The following is a 16869-nucleotide window of genomic DNA, read 5'->3' as shown; positions in this document are numbered from 1 at the left end:
GAGGTGGGGGCTCTGGGCCGCTGGGGTGGCCGGGGACACACAGGAGCGGCGGCCACCGAGGAGGGAACAGCGCCGGAGCCCCGACGGCGCCCCGCTGCATGGAGCTGGGTCCCTGAGAGCCGTCGCCACCCGGCAGCCTCCGACTTCCTCAGGAGCCCGGCGTGCTCGCTCTCTCTTGCAGTCTCGGGGTGCCCAGCGCCGCCGGCGTCCCCTGGTCCCCGGACCGGGCGTTCCGGGCCCCAGCCATGGAGCGGTGCAGCCGCTGCCATCGCCTCCTGCTGCTGGTGCCGCTGCTGCTGGGGCTGAGCGCCGCCCCCGCCTGGGCAGGTAAGCGGAGTCCCAATGCCTGGGTCATCGGAATCAGGCCGGAGGTCTGCATGTCCCCGGGACAGGGGACAGCGGATACCTAGGGAGAGGGGGACGCTTCTGGGTCTGAGAATGGGATTTGGGGCGGTCAAGGGTCCAGGCTGGAGGGCAGGACACCTGGGTCCCTTGGAGCCAGAATGGGGATTTGTTTTTCCTCTCTGAAGTGAGCAGGGGAGGGCAGGTAAGGGTGAATGGTGGAGGGTCATGTGAGTGGGGCTGGATGCTGGGGTCCTCCAGCAGGGCCAGTGTGGTCCAGCCAGGTGCTGGAGTCAGGGGCAGATGCAAGTGTTGATGGATGGGAGGTGCATGTCTGTCTTCTTTCTGTCCACATCTTTGGGGTGAGAGGGTGAGCATCCTTGGGTAAGAGCAGAGTCCGGTAAGTAGAGAAAGAAGGGATACCTGGACTGTTTGTCTCACTGGCTCCCCCGACAGGATCCCCTTCCCCCTCCCATGCCCTCGATGCTGCCACGCGGCTGGCTCTGGGGAGCCGTGGGGCTGACTGCCAACAGGACGGCCGCTGGACAGGCCAGGATCAGGTGTCTGAGGCGGGAGCCAACTCTCTGCATTCCTGCCCCGCCCCTCCCCCTCTGCCCAGCCGGGCTCCCCTGGGACCCTGGCCTCCACAATCCCAACCTTCTCCTTCTTTTCCCCGGGATCCAGAAGTCCTGGCTCCAGGGAAGGGGGGGTTGACGTCGGTGAGGAGGAGGCTGAGTACCTGGGTACTAGGCAGGCTGGAGTAAGCCCCCCCCCAACCCCAAACCCTGGAGGCTGATCTGCATATAACTTGACTATTTATTTCTTCTGGTCAGAAAAGCAGCATAAATGATTTAGATTAGATTATGGAAGGAAGACCTTTCAAGGCAGGAGGAGCTCAGGGACAGAAAACTGAAGTATGGGATGTCTGTAAATCCTAGGAGTCTTTTTTAGGGAGAAAAGGGATCCTTTAACATGGAGGCAGGGAGGTGGCTGAGATGACTGTCTCTTATTTGGGGGCTGAGTGGATAGAGGTGGGACTCTGGAGGGAAGTGGGTTAGTGTGGAATTCATCAGTGTGGGGCAGAGTGGTGGGGGTGATGGGGTCACCAGTGGGGAGACTGGGGCAGACTGAGGCCAGAGACAGGGGGGCCCCTATGTGACTTGAAGTAGGAAGCCAGGTGGGCAGACCTGCGGCTAGGCCATCTATAGGGTTGAGCTGGACTCTCCTGGGGTTTGGTAGAGGGTGGGGGCCTCTGAGGTCTCCTTGGCCTGGGGTCTCTGTGAGTCTCTGTGTCTCTGTCTTACTTACCCTTCGTCTCTCAAAGCGGCCCTTGTGTGTTGATGTTTGCGGAGCTGCCACACGCGGGGGCCAGGCTAGGGCAGGGAGGTGGGAGGGGGCAAGACCGTGGTTTCCCGGCTCCTGGACTCAAAGGGCCTTTTCTCTGCCTGCCTGCCCCACCTCACCCACCCTACCCAGCTCTGCGCTCCTGATCTCTCTGGCCCCTGCCCTGCCCAACACTTCTGTGAAAGTTTTGCTGGAACTTTCTTTGGTTTTCTTCCAATCTGGAACTGATGGTGTGAGAAGCCTGTGTTTGGGGGAGTGAGAGAGAAAGAGGCGACCTCTGTCTCCTGGGGAGTTTGAGCCCTCAGAAGCCGAGTTCTAGGCGGACAGGGCTGGTGGCCTGGCTCTAGAATCTTTGGGCCACGGGTGGCGGGGGTGGTGGGGCAGGGTCCAGGTTCCAGGTGTGGGGAGCTTGCCCGGGTTTTGGGCAGAGGACTCTGATGGGATCCGCAGATGTGTGGCTCCGGGCCCTGGATCTGCTCCGGCTCTGCGTGGCAGCTTCAGGCTCCCCACGCGCCCCCGCCCCCCGGCCCATCTCCCCGGCCAGGGGCGCTGGCTCCGGGGCTGGCTCCTTCTTGTATCTCCTTTCTCTGCATGGTCAGAGTGGCCCCCGCCTCCCCCTTGATGCCCCCTCTCCATAGAGAGCCTCTCTACTCCCCCCCTGGTGGCCCCCCAGCCCCTCCCGTGCCCAGGATGATGGCTTGCCCAGATGTTGTTTATGCTGGAGACACTGGACAGAGGCCAGAGACCCAGAGATCGAGAGGAAGGAAGAGCTGGAGAAAGGAAAAGATGGGTAGAGGGTGAGGGAAACGGAGGAAAACGGAAGAGCCAAGGAGAGAGAGACACCAACAGATACGGAAGCCGATAGAGTCAGAGAGACAGAGCAAGTGAAGGGGAGGCAGGTGGAGAGTTGGAAGAGAGAGATGAATAAAGAGACTTCCCTGGTGGTCCCGTGGTTAAGACTGCGCTTCTAACACAGGGGGCGCGGGTTTGATCCCCGCTGGGAAAATAGGGTCCTACATGCCAAGCGGCACAGCCAGAAGGTAAATAATAAACTGATTAAAATAGTTATCTGCGCTTTCTTTAAAAAAAAAAAAAGAAAGACAGAGTAGAGATTCATAGGCTGAGAGATGGAGACAGGGAGACTGAGGCTGGGCGGAGCGGTGGTGGTGGGCATGGAGCTGAGTACAGGCCCAGGCTGCCTTTTTCCAGGTGACTTTTGTTTCCATCCATTCAGGCTCTGTTCAGAAGCGTGGAAGGGCGAGGTGACTTATGTCTTCCAGGGAGTTTGAGCCCCAGAAACCTGATCGCTAAACCCCCAAAGTCCCCTGTGCGCACCCCCCTGAGTGTGGGCCCCTCTGACCCTCGTGACTCTCCCAGGTGCAGCCCCCGTGGACGTGCTTCGGGCCCTGAGGTTCCCTGCCCTCCCTGACGGTGTCCGGAGGGCGAGAGGCATCTGTCCAGATGATGTGGCCTACCGAGTGTCCCGGCCCGCCCAGCTCAGCGCACCCACCCGTCAGCTCTTTCCAGGTACGGGTGACCCGCCGGAGTGGGGAGAGCCCATGGGGGTGGGATCAGAGGGGAAGGGGTTGATGGCTCACCTTGCCTCTTCCTCCTGCTGTATGTCTGTGTCCCAGGAGGCTTTCCCAAAGATTTCTCTCTGCTGACTGTGGTCCGGACCCGCCCGGGCCTCCAGGCGCCTCTCCTGACCCTCTACAGTGCCCAGGGCGTCCGGCAGCTGGGCCTGGAGCTCGGCCGGCCCGTCCGCTTCCTGTACGAGGACCAGACTGGACGGCCGCAGCCGCCGGCTCAGCCCGTCTTCCGAGGCCTCAGCCTGGCAGATGGCAAGTAAGTCAGTGCGCTCCTCTGGCCTGTCCGGCCTGTCTCTTAGGAGCTCCCCTCTGGTTCCTGCCCCCAGAACCCCCACCCCCTAATCCTTGTTATTTCAGTCGCTCAGTCGTGTCTGACTCTTTGTGACCCCTTGACCACAGCACTCCAGGCTTCCCTGTCCTTCACCCTCTCTTGGAGTTTGCTCAAACTCATGTCCATTGAGTCAGTGATGCCATCCAACCATCTCATCCTCTGTCGTTCCCTTCTCCTCCTGCCTTCAATTTCCCCCCTTAATCTAGGAAATCCCTTTGGGCAACCACTTGCTTACCCACTGCCCAAACTTTAGTCAAGTCTCTTCTAACCCAGAGTTTGGGCTTCAGAGATTAAATCCTTGTGCGTAGGACTACCTTGTACCTTGGGCAAGTTACTTGACTATTTTTTTCTTTTATTTATTTTTATTTTTTAAAAAAGCTTTTGATTTTATCTTGGAGTATAGCCAATTAACAATGTTGTGATAGTTTCAGGTGGATAGCAACGGGACTCAGCCATGCCTATCTGCTTGGCTTTTTTGAGCCTTGGTTTCTATGTCTGAAACATAGGGATAACAGAATTGTGAAAATCAGATGAGAACGTGACTGCGTGGTGCCTGCGTGTTGTGCGCGCTCAGGGGATGGTAGCCACTCTGACTGCGCTGTGTTACCGTTGGCTTGTCAGCCTTCGCGTCAGCAGCCCCCCAGCCCTCGTGACCCTCCTGCCTTGTCGGTCACTGGAACCTCTGCCCGCTCCCATGACCAGGTGGCACCGTGTGGCTGTGGCTGTGAAGGGCCAGTCCGTCACCCTCGTAATTGACTGTAAGAAGCGAGTCACGCGACCCCTCCCCCGGAGCGCCCGCCCAGTGCTGGACACTCGGGGCGTGATCATCTTTGGTGCTCGGATCCTGGACGAGGAAGTCTTCGAGGTAACCGCAGCAACGAGGGAGAGGAGTGATTTCTGGCCCTCTATCTTGTGTTCACTCCCCTCCTGACCTCAGTACTCCATCTTCCTGTGTCCTGACCCTTCACTTTTCCTTTCATAAAGTCTATTTCTACTTCCTCTCTTCAGGACTGCATTTTTTTTTTTTTGGTAGAAGAATTAGGTGCCCATTTGTATGGTAGGATTGTCCATAGTCATTTATTCTGTCAGGCAGCTTTCATTTGTCCACCCATCCATCCATCCCCTCAACGATTCATCCACCCATCCATCTACCCATCTGTTCATTTATATACTCGCTCACTTCTTCCAGCATTTGGGCTTGTATTCTCCTCCCTGCCTATTCTTCTCCTGCTCAGCCACTCCTTCCTTGAAGCCACACGTCTATTCATCTGTCCTTCCATCCATCCATCCTCTTTAAGCCATCCATCCATCTCCTCATTCACCCATCCGCTCATCCACCCTGCCTGCATGTGCATGGAAGAATGCATGCATACATGTCATTTACCCACCCATCTTGTCACCCCCCGACTCTCCATTCAGCCATTTCTTCACTTCCTTCCATCTACTTCCATTTCTATCTACTCTGTGCCTCTCATTTTTTTCTGTATCAGTCCACCCACACATATATTCACTCACTCATCATCCATCCACCCTCTCATTCAGTCAGGTGTCTGAGCCCCCATTCACCCACCCAGCCATCTGTCCATGCACCCACCCAGCCATCTGTCCATCCACCCATCCATCTGTCCATGCACCCACCCAGCCGTCTGTCCATCTACCCATCCATCTGCCCATGCACCCACCCAGCTGTCTGTCCATCCCCCGATCCATCTGTCCATGCACCCACCCAGCCGTCTGTCCATCTCCCCATCCATCTGTCCATGCACCCACCCAGCCGTCTGTCCATCTCTGTCCATCTACCCATCCATCTGCCCATGCACCCACCCAGCTGTCTGTCCATCCCCCGATCCATCTGTCCATGCACCCACCCAGCCGTCTGTCCATCTCCCCATCCATCTGTCCATGCACCCACCCAGCCGTCTGTCCATCTACCCACCCATCTGTCCATGCACCCACCCAGCCGTCTGTCCATCCCCCCATCCGTCTGTCCATGCACCCACCCAGCCGTCTGTCCATCCCCCCATCCAATCTGTCCATGCACCCAACCCAGCCAGTCAATGTTTTCTGAATACCTGCTGGCTTAGTGCCAAGGGGAATGCCAAAGAATATCATCAGATCTCTATCATCCCAAGGAGCTACCAGTTCTGCTCTGGAGTTGAGACAGTATTCCCAAGCTGTAACCCATCCCCAAGCAGGGTTTGCTCAGTACCACATGAGGGCACAAGTATATGCCATTGGAAATCAGAACTAGCTTCCCCCCATTTCCAGAGGTCCTGAGAATTCTTATAATCACTGCATTGGAAGGTCAAAGCAACTAAGGTTGGGCCACTGTCTCCAGAAGCCCCTGTGAACAGGCTCATGCACGATCACATGGGCAGGGTGTAGGCCAAGAGATGAACTTAAGGCGGAAGGCTTGAATTTTAGTCCTGATTCTACCACTTGGCATGACCTTGGGCCAGTCATCATCTCTTGGAACTTTAATGAATGCAATTGTGCTTGGAAAATGAGCATGAAGATCCTTGTCCTGCTGACTCTGATCCTTGTCCAACTGTCTAGTTGTTGTGAAGGTTCAATGGGATTATGAATGAGAAGGTCCTTTCAAACCTGAAAAGAAAGTATGCTCGTGGGAGGGCTGGTGATGACCGTCTCCATCATGTAGTCTAACCTCTGACCCATGTCCCAGACTCTATGCTGTGTCTCTCTGAAGCCCTTTCCACCTGCCTCCATTAGTGTCCCTTCCTCTTTGCAGGGTGATATTCAGGAGCTTTCCATCATCCCGGGGGTGCAAGCTGCCTACGAATCCTGTGACCAGAAGGAGCTGGAGTGCGAGGGGGGTTGGAGGGAGAGACCTCAGAGACAGCAGTCTCACAGAACCCAGAGATCACCGAAGCAGCAACCACCAAGACTTCACAGGCCACAAAACCAGGAACCCCAGCCACAGGTGAGGGGGCTGGGTGCACCCCAAACTGCAGCAGGCCCCGGGGAGGGAAGCCGCCACCACAGTGCCCCAGGGGAATTCCCCCAGCAGCCCAGAGCCCCCATCCTGTGTTGGGCTCCTGTTACCCCCCTCCCTGGTACCCCCTTCCCAACCATTCCCTCTATTCCCATCACCCCGCCCTCCTCCCAGTCCTCATTCATCAACCTTTTTATTTTCATTTAAAAATAAAAAGTCATTATGAAGAATTCATGGCTGGGAACTGTGTCCCCTGCTTGTCTCCTCTGCCAGTCTTCCTGGAACTGTGTCCTTGGGTTTTCCATCTCTTCCTTGAATTAAGAGATTGGGAGGCCATGGAGGGTGGGGGTGAGAACTGGGGGGAGGGGTGGGCAGAGGTTGGCAGAGCTGAGGAGACAGAGACAGAGACAGGAGAAGCTGAAACGGGGAGACCCAGGGAGAGATGCGGAGAAGGAGTAGGAGGTAGAGGCCTGTGCAAGCGAACGTGCTGAGCCCTGACTCTGGGCCCTGCTTGCCCTGGGAGGGGCAGGATCGGGGGCTGTTGGTGGGGGTGGGGAAAGGGCAGGGAGGCTCTGAGTGGGCTGGAGTCCTGACAGCTAGCGTGACAAGTGTGATCTGGGGTCAGTGGTCTGAGGTTGGAGGCTCAATCTCTTAATCATGTCTGCTTCTGTCCCACGTTCGGGACTCACCCCCCTTCCCACCCCCTTCCCCACCCCCCTTCCCACCCACTTCCCCACCCCCCTCTCACCCTCCTCCCCACCCCCCTCCCCCTTCTCACCCCCCTCCCCACTCCCTTCCCACCCCCATCTCTCTCCTGACTCCTATCCCTCCATCATCCCCAACTCCCATCCACCGCCTCATTCCCCCCTCCCCCCACCCCACCCCACCCCCTTCCCACCTGTTTCCACCACCCCTCCCCCAACCCCAGTCCACTGAGTCTCTCTACTATGACTACGAGCCCCCCTATTATGATGTGATGACTACGGGCACCACCCCTGATTATCAGGTAAACTTGAGGGACCCCTTCCCTTCCCCTGTTCTCCCCACCAATCCCTTGCAAACATCTAAGACACTGTCCTCCCCTTCCCACTTTGGGGAGAGCCACCTTATATCTAGATTAAGGGCGTGTGCTCACTGCCCCTCCTGTGTCTCTCCGCTGCAGCGACCTCCAGGCCCCAACCACAGGGCTCCCCCTCCCCCCAGCGGGCGTCGGACCCCTCCCCGAAAGCCTGCCCCTCCTGCCAAGAGGTCAGCGGCCCGGCAGGCGTCCCCCTCACCAGGCCAGAGGCCCTCTCGAAGTGGAGGTTCCAGCCCAGCCCGGGGCCAGCCTCCCCTCTCCGGGCACCCAGCTCAGCAGGCAGCTCCCCCCACTGCCCGGGGCCCCCCCAGGACCAGAGGCAGCGGTTACCGGCAGGTAGAGCCAGGGCATCCAGATCTCTGCCCCCGAACCTCTCTGACCTCGGAGATTCACTCTCCCTGAACTGTACCCCCTCCAAAGGGGCTGCAAGATCTGAGATTGCCCCCACGCCCCGGCACAGACAGCCGCTGCCCTCGGGACGGGCCAGGATCGGCTCTGCTTGGCCTCCTCTCCGCTAACCTCTTTCCTCTTTCCTGCCCTCTGCTCCTCTCCCCTCCCTTCCCCTTGGGGTTAGGACCCCACCCCAGGTGAAGAGGACGGAATCCTGGAGTCAAGTCCTTTGCCACCCCCTGAGGAGGTAACTCCATCCCCACCCTCGCCCCAGCTAGGGGTGATGGGCGTCTGTGGCCTGCTCCCGTTGCCCTAGATCATCTTGATGAACCAGCCCCTCTTCTGGCCGGAGGGCTCTTTGTCACCTTGTTCATGATGTCCTGTCTCCTGGTTACTCCAGATCTTTGAGTCTGCTGGTCTCTCTCAGAATAGCCGTTTTTCTCCGGTGTCCGTGTCTCCTGCCATTATTCTTTGACTCTAGGGTCATCTCCTTCCATGCTGATGTCAGTGGTTGTACTTCTGTCATATTTCTGTTCCAGGAGCCAGTTTCTGTCCAACCCTGTCACTTTTTGTCTTTCCACCAATTTCTTTGGTGGACCCCCTTCTTCCATCATTATGTCCATGGACTGTCCACTCTGTGTCCAGCCCTCCGGCCACCCTTCTCGTTACCCCTCACTTCTTCCAACCAAGCCCACTTTCTGGACCTCTCTCCTCATTGGGGGCCTTTGATGGCCATCCCCCTTCTCTACAATGGCTCCCCTTGCTTTTCTTGGGAGGAAAATGGCCCCATCACCCTCAGTACCCTTTGGGCTGGAAGTTGTCACACCCTGGGGTCCAGGGGAGACCTCCTCTTAGCCCTAACGCCCCCATCTACCCCTCTCCCTCCCCACCCCTGGGAAGGAGCAGACAGATCTCCAGGTCCCCCCCACAGCCGACAGGTTCCTGACAGAGGAATATGGGGAGGGTGGCACAGAGCCCCCAGCAGGGCCCTACGATTACACCTATGCCTACGGGGATGATTACCGCGAGGAGACGGAGCTTGGCCCTGCCCTGTCTGCGGAGACAGCCCGCTCGGGAGCCGTAAGTCCAAGAAGCTCCTCTTCCACTCTTGACCTCCAGCAGGAGCTACAGAATCGCTTCCTGTTGTCTTTGGTTGTTGTCTGTCATCTGAGAGCTACTTCCCGCTAGTGATTATCCATTTTTTGTTCACATAGATTGTATCTGTTGCTTGAAAAGATTACTTCCTGCCTTCCCTTGTCAAATGTCTTACTCTGTGACTCCTTATGGTTCCTTCTGTCTGAAGCAATTGGTGATTTTTTTCTTTTAAATCCTATGGGAACTTCCTGTCTTTCTTGGTCCCTTCCTATCTCCATCAAGCTGGATTTCATAGGCTTTTGGTCATAAGCCCCTGTCATATGTCCATTTTCAGTCTGTCTCCATCATTTCTTCTTGATCAAAACATTTTCTTATCTATGTTGCCAAGCAATCTAACTTTCTCTGTCACATTTTCTAAGCTCCAGGCCACTTCCTGTCTGTCCCCTCTGCTCCCAGTCATGACATCCATTCGGATGACTGTGTCAGATTGGACTGGAGGGGACTTATTCTTTGTGTTTCTGTTCTAGTTTTTCATGCTGTCTTATCATTTGATAATAAGCCACTTCGTATGTGTCTCTGGTCATCCAAATCATAAAGTTTCCATTGTGGGTCTAGATATTTATCATGGCCACTTGCTGTGTGTATGTTTTCTGGAAGATGTGTGTTTTCTGGAAGAATTGTCTTTCTTTGTCATAATCCATTTCCCAGAGTCACTTTCTGTCTGTTTTGTGAATTTTGTTTCTTTCTTGATTGAGGCAGCCATGTTGTTATTGAAGGTCCACTTCCTGGATCCTCTTTCCTTGGCTGCTTCCTGTCTGTCCCACCACTTCCTGTTTATCTGGTTCATTTTCTAACCATCTTGGCCATGTTTGATTTTTCTTGGCCCTGGTATCATTCTTGCTTCCAAGAGTTTGTCCCTTTGTTCTGTCTCCCTTAATTGTGTCCTGTGTTTTCAGCCACTCCCTGTCAGCGGGATATTTCCTGTACTCACTTCATCTTTTGCCTGCCTTGCAGTCAGAGCTGTCTCCTCCACCCTGCTGCCTCATTCCAACATCCCTGCTCTAATATTGCCACCCTTGACCCTCTGCTGCCTTTCCCTTATGCCAGAATTTTAGGATTGATCTGGGATATGGGAGAGTTTGGAAAATGATCTTTATTGTTCAGTCAGGATGGAGGTAGAGGGGGACATTTTGAAGATCTTTGTTGAGAGAGTTGGGGGACGTGGTGACTAAATATCCCCCATTCTCCCTGTCCCTATCTTGGTTAAGGCCTCAGAGTTGGGGGTGGGCATTTGACTGGAAGTGTGGAAGAGAGGCTACTGGTAGGCTTGAAGTTTAAATGAGGGTTAGAGGAAGGGTGTAGCTTCCATGCTGGGAGCAGCGCTGGAAGGAGCTGAGGGGTTCCGTGCCGGGGCTTGAGGAACTGAGCCCAGGTTGTATTTTTTCAAAATCCAGTTATAAGCTCCAAGTTTGAGGTATCCGTGGGGACTGCTCTCCAAATCCACTTAGAGTATGAATGTCTAATCTCTGGGGAGTTTTAAACTTGTGAACCCCTTGAAACTCCAAGTAAAATTCTGTGCATAAGGGCATACCCCTTTTCTTTTCTGGAGAAAGACACTAGATTACGTCAGATTCTTATATGGATGCATGACCTCCCTTAAACCCAAGAAAAAAAATCTATCCGAAATCTTAGAATCTTACTTGGCGAGTTGGGTTAAAGGTGAGGAAGTTGATGGTTTCTTAAGGTCCTAAGGAAGTGTGGAGGATAAGATGCAGTCATCCAGGAGAGGGTCTGGGAAGATTGGGGGTCTGGTGTCCCAGGAATGGTCTGGGGACCTTCCTGAGAGTGGTTCTTAGGGAGATGGGGAGGGTGTGTTTGCTGAGGTGGGGCAGGGAATTGGGGGGTGGGGAACCCCAAGATCTCCCTTGGCAGACCTGGGTGGTCTGTGAAGAGGGAGTCTTGGAGGAGGACCAGGGAGTTCGTGGGGTCAGGTCAGGGAGGTCTCCAGGGGCCCTGCGACTGCCAGGGTGGGGCAGCCCCACAAGCCTCGGCTGCTCACAGGCCCCACTGGGGGTTACATGTGTGTCTCCCTCAGGCTGCCCGTGGACCCCGGGGGCTGAAGGGAGAGAAGGGGGAGCCTGCGGTGCTGGAACCCGTAAGTCGCTCTGGTCACTGAGCAGAGGGCTGTGGGAAGGAGGGAAGGAGGCGGGGTGCTAGCCCTGTAGCCTCTGACTTTGAACCTTCGTCTCTGCAGGGCATGCTAGTGGAGGGGCCCCCTGGTCCAGAAGGCCCTGCGGTGAGTTCTAGCTGTGACCCCCCAGTCTCCATTCTTTATGCAGAAATGCTTCCTACCTACCGACCTGTGCCTTCCCAGCATTGGCTGAGGCCTCCTTCTTAACTGGGAGCAACTGTCCAATCAGAGCTTTCCAGATCCCCAGATTTCTTCTGCGGAGCCTGCCCCCAACCATATACCCTTCTTCCATCTGACCGCCCACATCTGACCCCCTTTTCTTGTGTTCTTCAGGGATTCCCTGGTCCCCCTGGTATCCAAGGCAACCCAGGCCCAGTTGGAGACCCAGGCGAGAGGGTATGAGAGCATCCTGTGGAGGAGGGGAGGGCTGCAAAGGAGCCACTGGTATCCAGGGTACCACTCTCGGTGATTTCTCATCAGCCGGTTGATTACTGGCGGAGGGGCTGCTGTGCCCTCAGCACCCAGAGAAGAAGGCGGCGTGTGGTTGGAGAGGGGAGCAGTCGTGTCTCACTGTCATTTTTCTCCATGACATGTTTCTCCATGGGGTGTGGGGAGATCTAGCGAAGTCTGCATCTGTTCCATTGAGGAGGATTTCAAGATGATGCCAGGGCCCTAACAACATGCTGTCACTCCATCTTTCTCCAGGGCCCCCCGGGCCGAGCAGGGCTCCCTGGATCAGACGGTGCCCCTGGCCCTCCTGGAACATCCCTCATGCTCCCCGTGAGTGGTCTTCTGGGCTTTGTGGAACGGGCTGAGGGGAGGTCAGGGAACTGTGTCACCAAGAACCAGACAGGGAGGCAAGCCTAGAGGAGTCTCTCAGGACGATCCACCCAAAGAACGAGATCATCGGGGAGGAGGGTTTAAGGCCTTGTTGATGACCTAGACGCAAACATGGGGCATCTAGAATCGGGCAGAAAATCCTAGATTTCAGGGAATCTAGAACTCAAAGAATCTTTGGGGAGGAAGAGGCTGAGAGTGAGGGAGGGAGATAGGAGCTGAGTTTCTGAAAACCTCTGAGTGATGACCCGGAGCCTGGGGGAGACACTGGAGAAGGGCTTAGGGTATCTGGAACCTGGGAGATGGGGTCCGCGTGCTGGACGATGCCTCTGGTTTTGGGAGTCTCGTGGATTTCCTGGAAGAATCTAGACTTTCTTCTTCTCCTTGCCCCGCAGTTCCGGTTCGGCAGTGGTGGGGGTGACAAGGGCCCCGTGGTGGCGGCCCAGGAGGCCCAGGCCCAGGCGATTCTGCAGCAGGCGCGGGTGAGTAGGGCTGGGGGGCTTGGGGGGAGGTGGGAGGGGTGTGGTGGGGGGGTGGGGGGAGGAAGGCACTAGGAGGGGTAGGAAAGGTAGGTCAGCGTGAGTGTAGGACAGAGAGAGGTCTGGGTTGGTTTGGGGGCTGACAGGGAGGGTGAGGACGATCAGGGCAGTGGAATGAAGGTCAGGGAAGAAGGGTGAATCTGGGAGGTGACCCGGGGTCTGGGGTGCTCCTGCTGCCTGTGCTCAGCTCTGCCGTCTGCTCTGCCCCCCTAGATGGCCCTCCGAGGACCCCCTGGCCCCATGGGATACACAGGCCGCCCTGGCCCCCTGGTGAGTGCGTGGGGTGTTGTGATAGGGGATCCTTTGTCCACGTGTGGGGGTATGGACAGTCCTGGAAAAGGACCAAGTTGAGAGATATTTTGCTTCACTGGGGGAGGGCACTGAGGCCACCGATGGGTGTGTCCTTCAGCAAGCCCCCCTCTCTCCTCACAGGGACAACCCGGGAGCCCTGGCATGAAAGGAGAGTCTGGAGACCTGGGCCCTCAGGTGACAGCCTCCCCCGACCTGGTCCCAGCTCAGTGCCCCGCCCCCAACCCGTGCCCACTAACCCTGCCCCTGCCTCTCCCTCCTAGGGCCCCAGAGGACCTCAGGGCCTCATGGGCCCTCCTGGCAAGGCGGGGCGAAGGGTGAGTGACGGGGGTAGGATGGGAGGGGGTGGGGGATGGAGACAGGGTGTAGGGGGTGGAGGGCTGGGCCCCTGCTTGCTCTGACACCTCCCCTGCACCCCCAGGGCCGAGCGGGTGCTGATGGAGCCCGAGGGATGCCTGGGGAACCTGGAGTGAAGGTAACAGGCCTGGGCCCCTCTCTGATGCCCACCTGGAACTCCTGAGCTCATCTGTTTCCTGGGGATAGCCGAGGGTCCCCACAAAGCAGCCCCACCCAACTCAGGACATGATGGGAAAGGGACTGGCGCCTCACCTGGGTTGGCCCTCTCCTCCTTAGGGTGACCGAGGATTTGATGGCCTCCCAGGGCTGCCTGGGGAGAAGGGACACAGAGTGAGTATGGGGGAATGTGGGGTCTTGTGATGGGGGGTAGATCTTCATGGAGGGGAGGGGAGGGAGGGATCGTGAGGCCAGGGAAGGAGGCTGACGGTCTCAGCAGGAGTTGAGAGAAGGAACTTCCTTGGACCCTGAAGACGGTCTGTGTCTGTCTGTGTTGGGGGATCTGTACCCCTCTTACCTGGTGGCCCATTTTTCAGGGTGATACTGGTGCCCAGGGCCTTCCTGGGCCCCCTGGTGAGGATGGAGAGAGGGTAAGTATTGCAGCTGGTAGGGCGGGCAGGGTGGGGGCTGGGGATAGGGGGGTTCCGGGGTGGGGGCTGGGGGTGGGGGTGGTCCAGAAGGCGAGGCTGCTTCACGTGTCCTCTTCCAGGGAGACGACGGAGAGATCGGGCCTCGGGGGCTGCCGGGGGAGTCGGTGAGTGTTGGGGGGACAGGGAGTGTGGCTCCGATGCCAGAGGAGGGGCGTGGGCATGAAAGGGACGCGCTCTCACCCACACGGGTCCCGTCTTCCCCTCACCTGAATGCAGGGACCTCGAGGTCTCCTTGGCCCCAAAGGCCCTCCTGGGATTCCTGGACCCCCGGTGAGTGACCATCCCTGACTCTGACCCCGCCCTCTCCACCTTCCCTGAATGCCTCCCTCCTTCCCCCCGCTGCCCCCACTGCCCCTTTAGCCTGCATCCACAGGTGCCCACGCAGGGCCATATCCTGAAGTGCATCAAACACTTTGGGCATAGTAAAAAAAATTTTAAAAAGTCCTCAAGAGAAACAGAACAAAGCCCCACAAACCCACAGACTGAGCCCCACGCCCTGTGGATCTGGGCGGCTGTGTTTGCTTAGTTTCGGGATGAACTGGAGGGTGGCCCACCGCGCCCCTGCCCGTCCATGGGGATGGCTGGGCTTCAGAAGCCACAGGTCCCTCCCGGGCTCACGCCCCTCTCATGTTTCAGGGGGTCCGAGGCATGGATGGTCCCCACGGTCCCAAAGGCAGCTTGGTAAGTGATGGGCGTGGAGGCCCCACCTGACCCTCCGCCCCTGCGTCTCTGCCGAGGTCCTCGTCCCTTTGCCCCTTTGCCCCCTCCGGCTCCCGGTTCTCGCCCCCGCGTCTGTCCCTGCTGGGACTCATCTCCCCTGCCTGTTTGTTCCGTCACCATTTCCTTCTGACCCCGGCCTGGCCGCTGTTTCTAGGGACCCCAGGGAGAACCAGGACCTCCCGGGCAGCAGGGCACCCCCGGGACCCAGGTGAGTGGTCCTGTCTGCCCCCCCAGACTGAGGGGCTCCCCCTGGGCTCTCACAGTGGGTCAGACCCTGCGTGGGGACTGGAAATGAAGGGTCTCAAGTCTTTGCTGCTTGTGTTGTGAACTGGGGCTGCTGGCTGGGGGAGAAAGCAGGGCCCACCCCTGGGGGCCCCTGTGACGTCTCTCTCTGGTATCTAGGGTCTCCCTGGGCCCCAGGGTGCCATCGGCCCTCATGGAGAGAAGGTAAGTGACTAAGGGATCTGAGGACGGTGGGTGTGCTGAGGTGGGTTGCAGGGAGCCCCCAAATGTCTGGCTGGGACTGAGTGTCCTCATCTCCCTGCAGGGTCCTCGAGGGAAACCAGGGCTGCCTGGCATGCCTGGCTCAGATGGACCCCCGGTGAGTGCCCCCACCTCTTCATACAAATCCCCCTTGACCCTCCACCCCAGGGAGTGACTTGCAGGCAACTCGGTGAGTCTCCTTGCGGAGTGTCCCTTGTCCTGGGAGGTCACTGGTGATGCCGACAATGGTCAGCCAGCTTCATTAGGTCCCGGGGGCATTTGGGTCCAAGAAGTGTAGAGAGGGATGCAGGAAGTGACAGGGACCGGTGGTCACGCTCTCCTTCCCCTACCCCCAGGGTCACCCGGGCAAGGAAGGCCCCCCCGGAACCAAAGGAAACCAGGTGAGCTCTTCCACGGCCCTTGCATCCCCTGGAGGGGTCTCCACCCAGACCTGGGCGTCCAAGTCCTTGGGATCTCCTCGTGTCTTCACGTGGCTGTCACAGTCCACCCCCTGCAACCCCCTCCAGACTGCAATTGGTCACTTCCCTTTCTCCCACCCTGGGGCGCGCTCAGTGACCCCCTGAGACCCTTTATCGACACCTCTCTGTCCTCTTCCAGGGGCCATCCGGACCTCAGGGTCCTCTGGGGTACCCAGGACCTCGGGGCATCAAGGTGAGAGACCAGCTGGCTGGCAGAGGAAGGCGGAGGTCGGGGCGGCCAGCCGGGCCCCGGAGCTTGGTCCTGCCAGCCCTGCTGCCCCTCCTGACTGCTCCGTCTGTCCCCCCTCCAATTCCAGGGTGTGGATGGAATTCGGGGTCTGAAGGGTCACAAGGGTGAAAAGGTGAGCAGTGTGTCTCAACCCAGCTCCCCCCCACCTTCCGCCCGCTCTCTTGCCCGCCTCAGCCCACCCCTCCTGCCATCATCCATGATGTCCTCTCGCCCCATATTTCTCAGGGCGAGGATGGCTTTCCTGGCTTCAAAGGTGACATGGGTGTGAAAGGCGACAGGGTGAGTAGAGACCTCCTCATTGCCCCCCAGCTCCAAGCGCTGGTGACCCTCCCCTTTGAGCCCCCAAGTTACCAGTCTCCCCCTGACACCCCCGGACGGCCCGTCGCCAGGCTCCCTCAAGGATCTGACCTCCCTTTAGAGCCCGATTCAAGCAGGACCCAGCCCCATGCTCTGGGACCCACCGGCTGGCCAGTCACCGCCCTCTTCCTGCCCCTCGGGGCTCCTCATCTTGCAGGAAATCCGGGGACCCCCACCAGTCTCACCGGGGCCTCATCTTGGGGCTCAGCCCCCACCCCCAGTCCCAATCTCTCACCTCTCTAACCCTCTCCCCTAGGGCGAGGTCGGAGTCCCCGGTTCCAGGGGCGAGGATGGCCCTGAGGGGCCGAAGGGGCGCACTGGACCCACGGGGGACCCTGGGCCCCCAGGGCTCATGGGCGAGAAGGTGACGGGGGAGAGGGGGTCATGTCTACGCGCTCTAGGACATGGAGGGGGTGAGGCCTGGGGTGCTGGGGTCAGAGCGGGTGCAGGGATGCCAGTGGCTGAAGTCGGAAAGTCAGTCAAAGACGACCGTGCATTAATTATGCTCCTCTCTGCGTCTGGCATCCGCTAGACACTGACGGGTTGAGAAGGGCTACTAAGAAGCCTAGGAAAGTCCC

The 16869-nt window shown here is 58.0% G+C and overlaps 1 protein-coding gene across 15 annotated transcripts in view; it reads left to right on the top strand.

The window, feature by feature from the left end:
• The window catches only part of COL11A2 (collagen type XI alpha 2 chain), a 30019-nt gene that overhangs the window by 369 nt on the left and 12781 nt on the right, over positions 1-16869 (top strand). For 2 of the 15 annotated variants that reach the window (XM_043450694.1, XM_043450693.1), the window contains exons 2-32: positions 182-327; positions 3064-3213; positions 3321-3531; positions 4309-4471; positions 6356-6547; positions 7488-7565; positions 7722-7973; positions 8212-8274; positions 8928-9107; positions 11218-11277; positions 11377-11418; positions 11647-11709; positions 12019-12093; positions 12546-12632; positions 12903-12959; positions 13122-13175; positions 13262-13315; positions 13420-13473; positions 13632-13685; positions 13889-13942; positions 14062-14106; positions 14219-14272; positions 14639-14683; positions 14877-14930; positions 15125-15169; positions 15270-15323; positions 15562-15606; positions 15824-15877; positions 16002-16046; positions 16160-16213; positions 16548-16655. In XM_043450694.1, coding sequence (XP_043306629.1) covers positions 246-327; positions 3064-3213; positions 3321-3531; positions 4309-4471; positions 6356-6547; positions 7488-7565; positions 7722-7973; positions 8212-8274; positions 8928-9107; positions 11218-11277; positions 11377-11418; positions 11647-11709; positions 12019-12093; positions 12546-12632; positions 12903-12959; positions 13122-13175; positions 13262-13315; positions 13420-13473; positions 13632-13685; positions 13889-13942; positions 14062-14106; positions 14219-14272; positions 14639-14683; positions 14877-14930; positions 15125-15169; positions 15270-15323; positions 15562-15606; positions 15824-15877; positions 16002-16046; positions 16160-16213; positions 16548-16655 — 2628 coding nt within the window. In that variant the 5' untranslated portion in view covers positions 182-245. Of the gene's footprint in view, positions 1-20; positions 328-3063; positions 3214-3320; positions 3532-4308; positions 4472-6355; positions 6548-7487; positions 7566-7721; positions 7974-8211; positions 8275-8927; positions 9108-11217; positions 11278-11376; positions 11419-11646; positions 11710-12018; positions 12094-12545; positions 12633-12902; positions 12960-13121; positions 13176-13261; positions 13316-13419; positions 13474-13631; positions 13686-13888; positions 13943-14061; positions 14107-14218; positions 14273-14638; positions 14684-14876; positions 14931-15124; positions 15170-15269; positions 15324-15561; positions 15607-15823; positions 15878-16001; positions 16047-16159; positions 16214-16547; positions 16656-16869 lie in introns of those variants that run through there. The other 13 variants (XM_043450695.1, XM_043450691.1, XM_043450696.1 and 10 more) reach the window with 13 other exon arrangements.

This window comes from Cervus canadensis, chromosome 28, assembly GCF_019320065.1.
Source record: "Cervus canadensis isolate Bull #8, Minnesota chromosome 28, ASM1932006v1, whole genome shotgun sequence".
In the NCBI taxonomy this organism is placed as follows: domain Eukaryota; kingdom Metazoa; phylum Chordata; class Mammalia; order Artiodactyla; family Cervidae; genus Cervus; species Cervus canadensis.
Note: the sequence above shows the minus strand (reverse complement) of the source record. Positions and strands in the feature narration are given on the sequence as shown.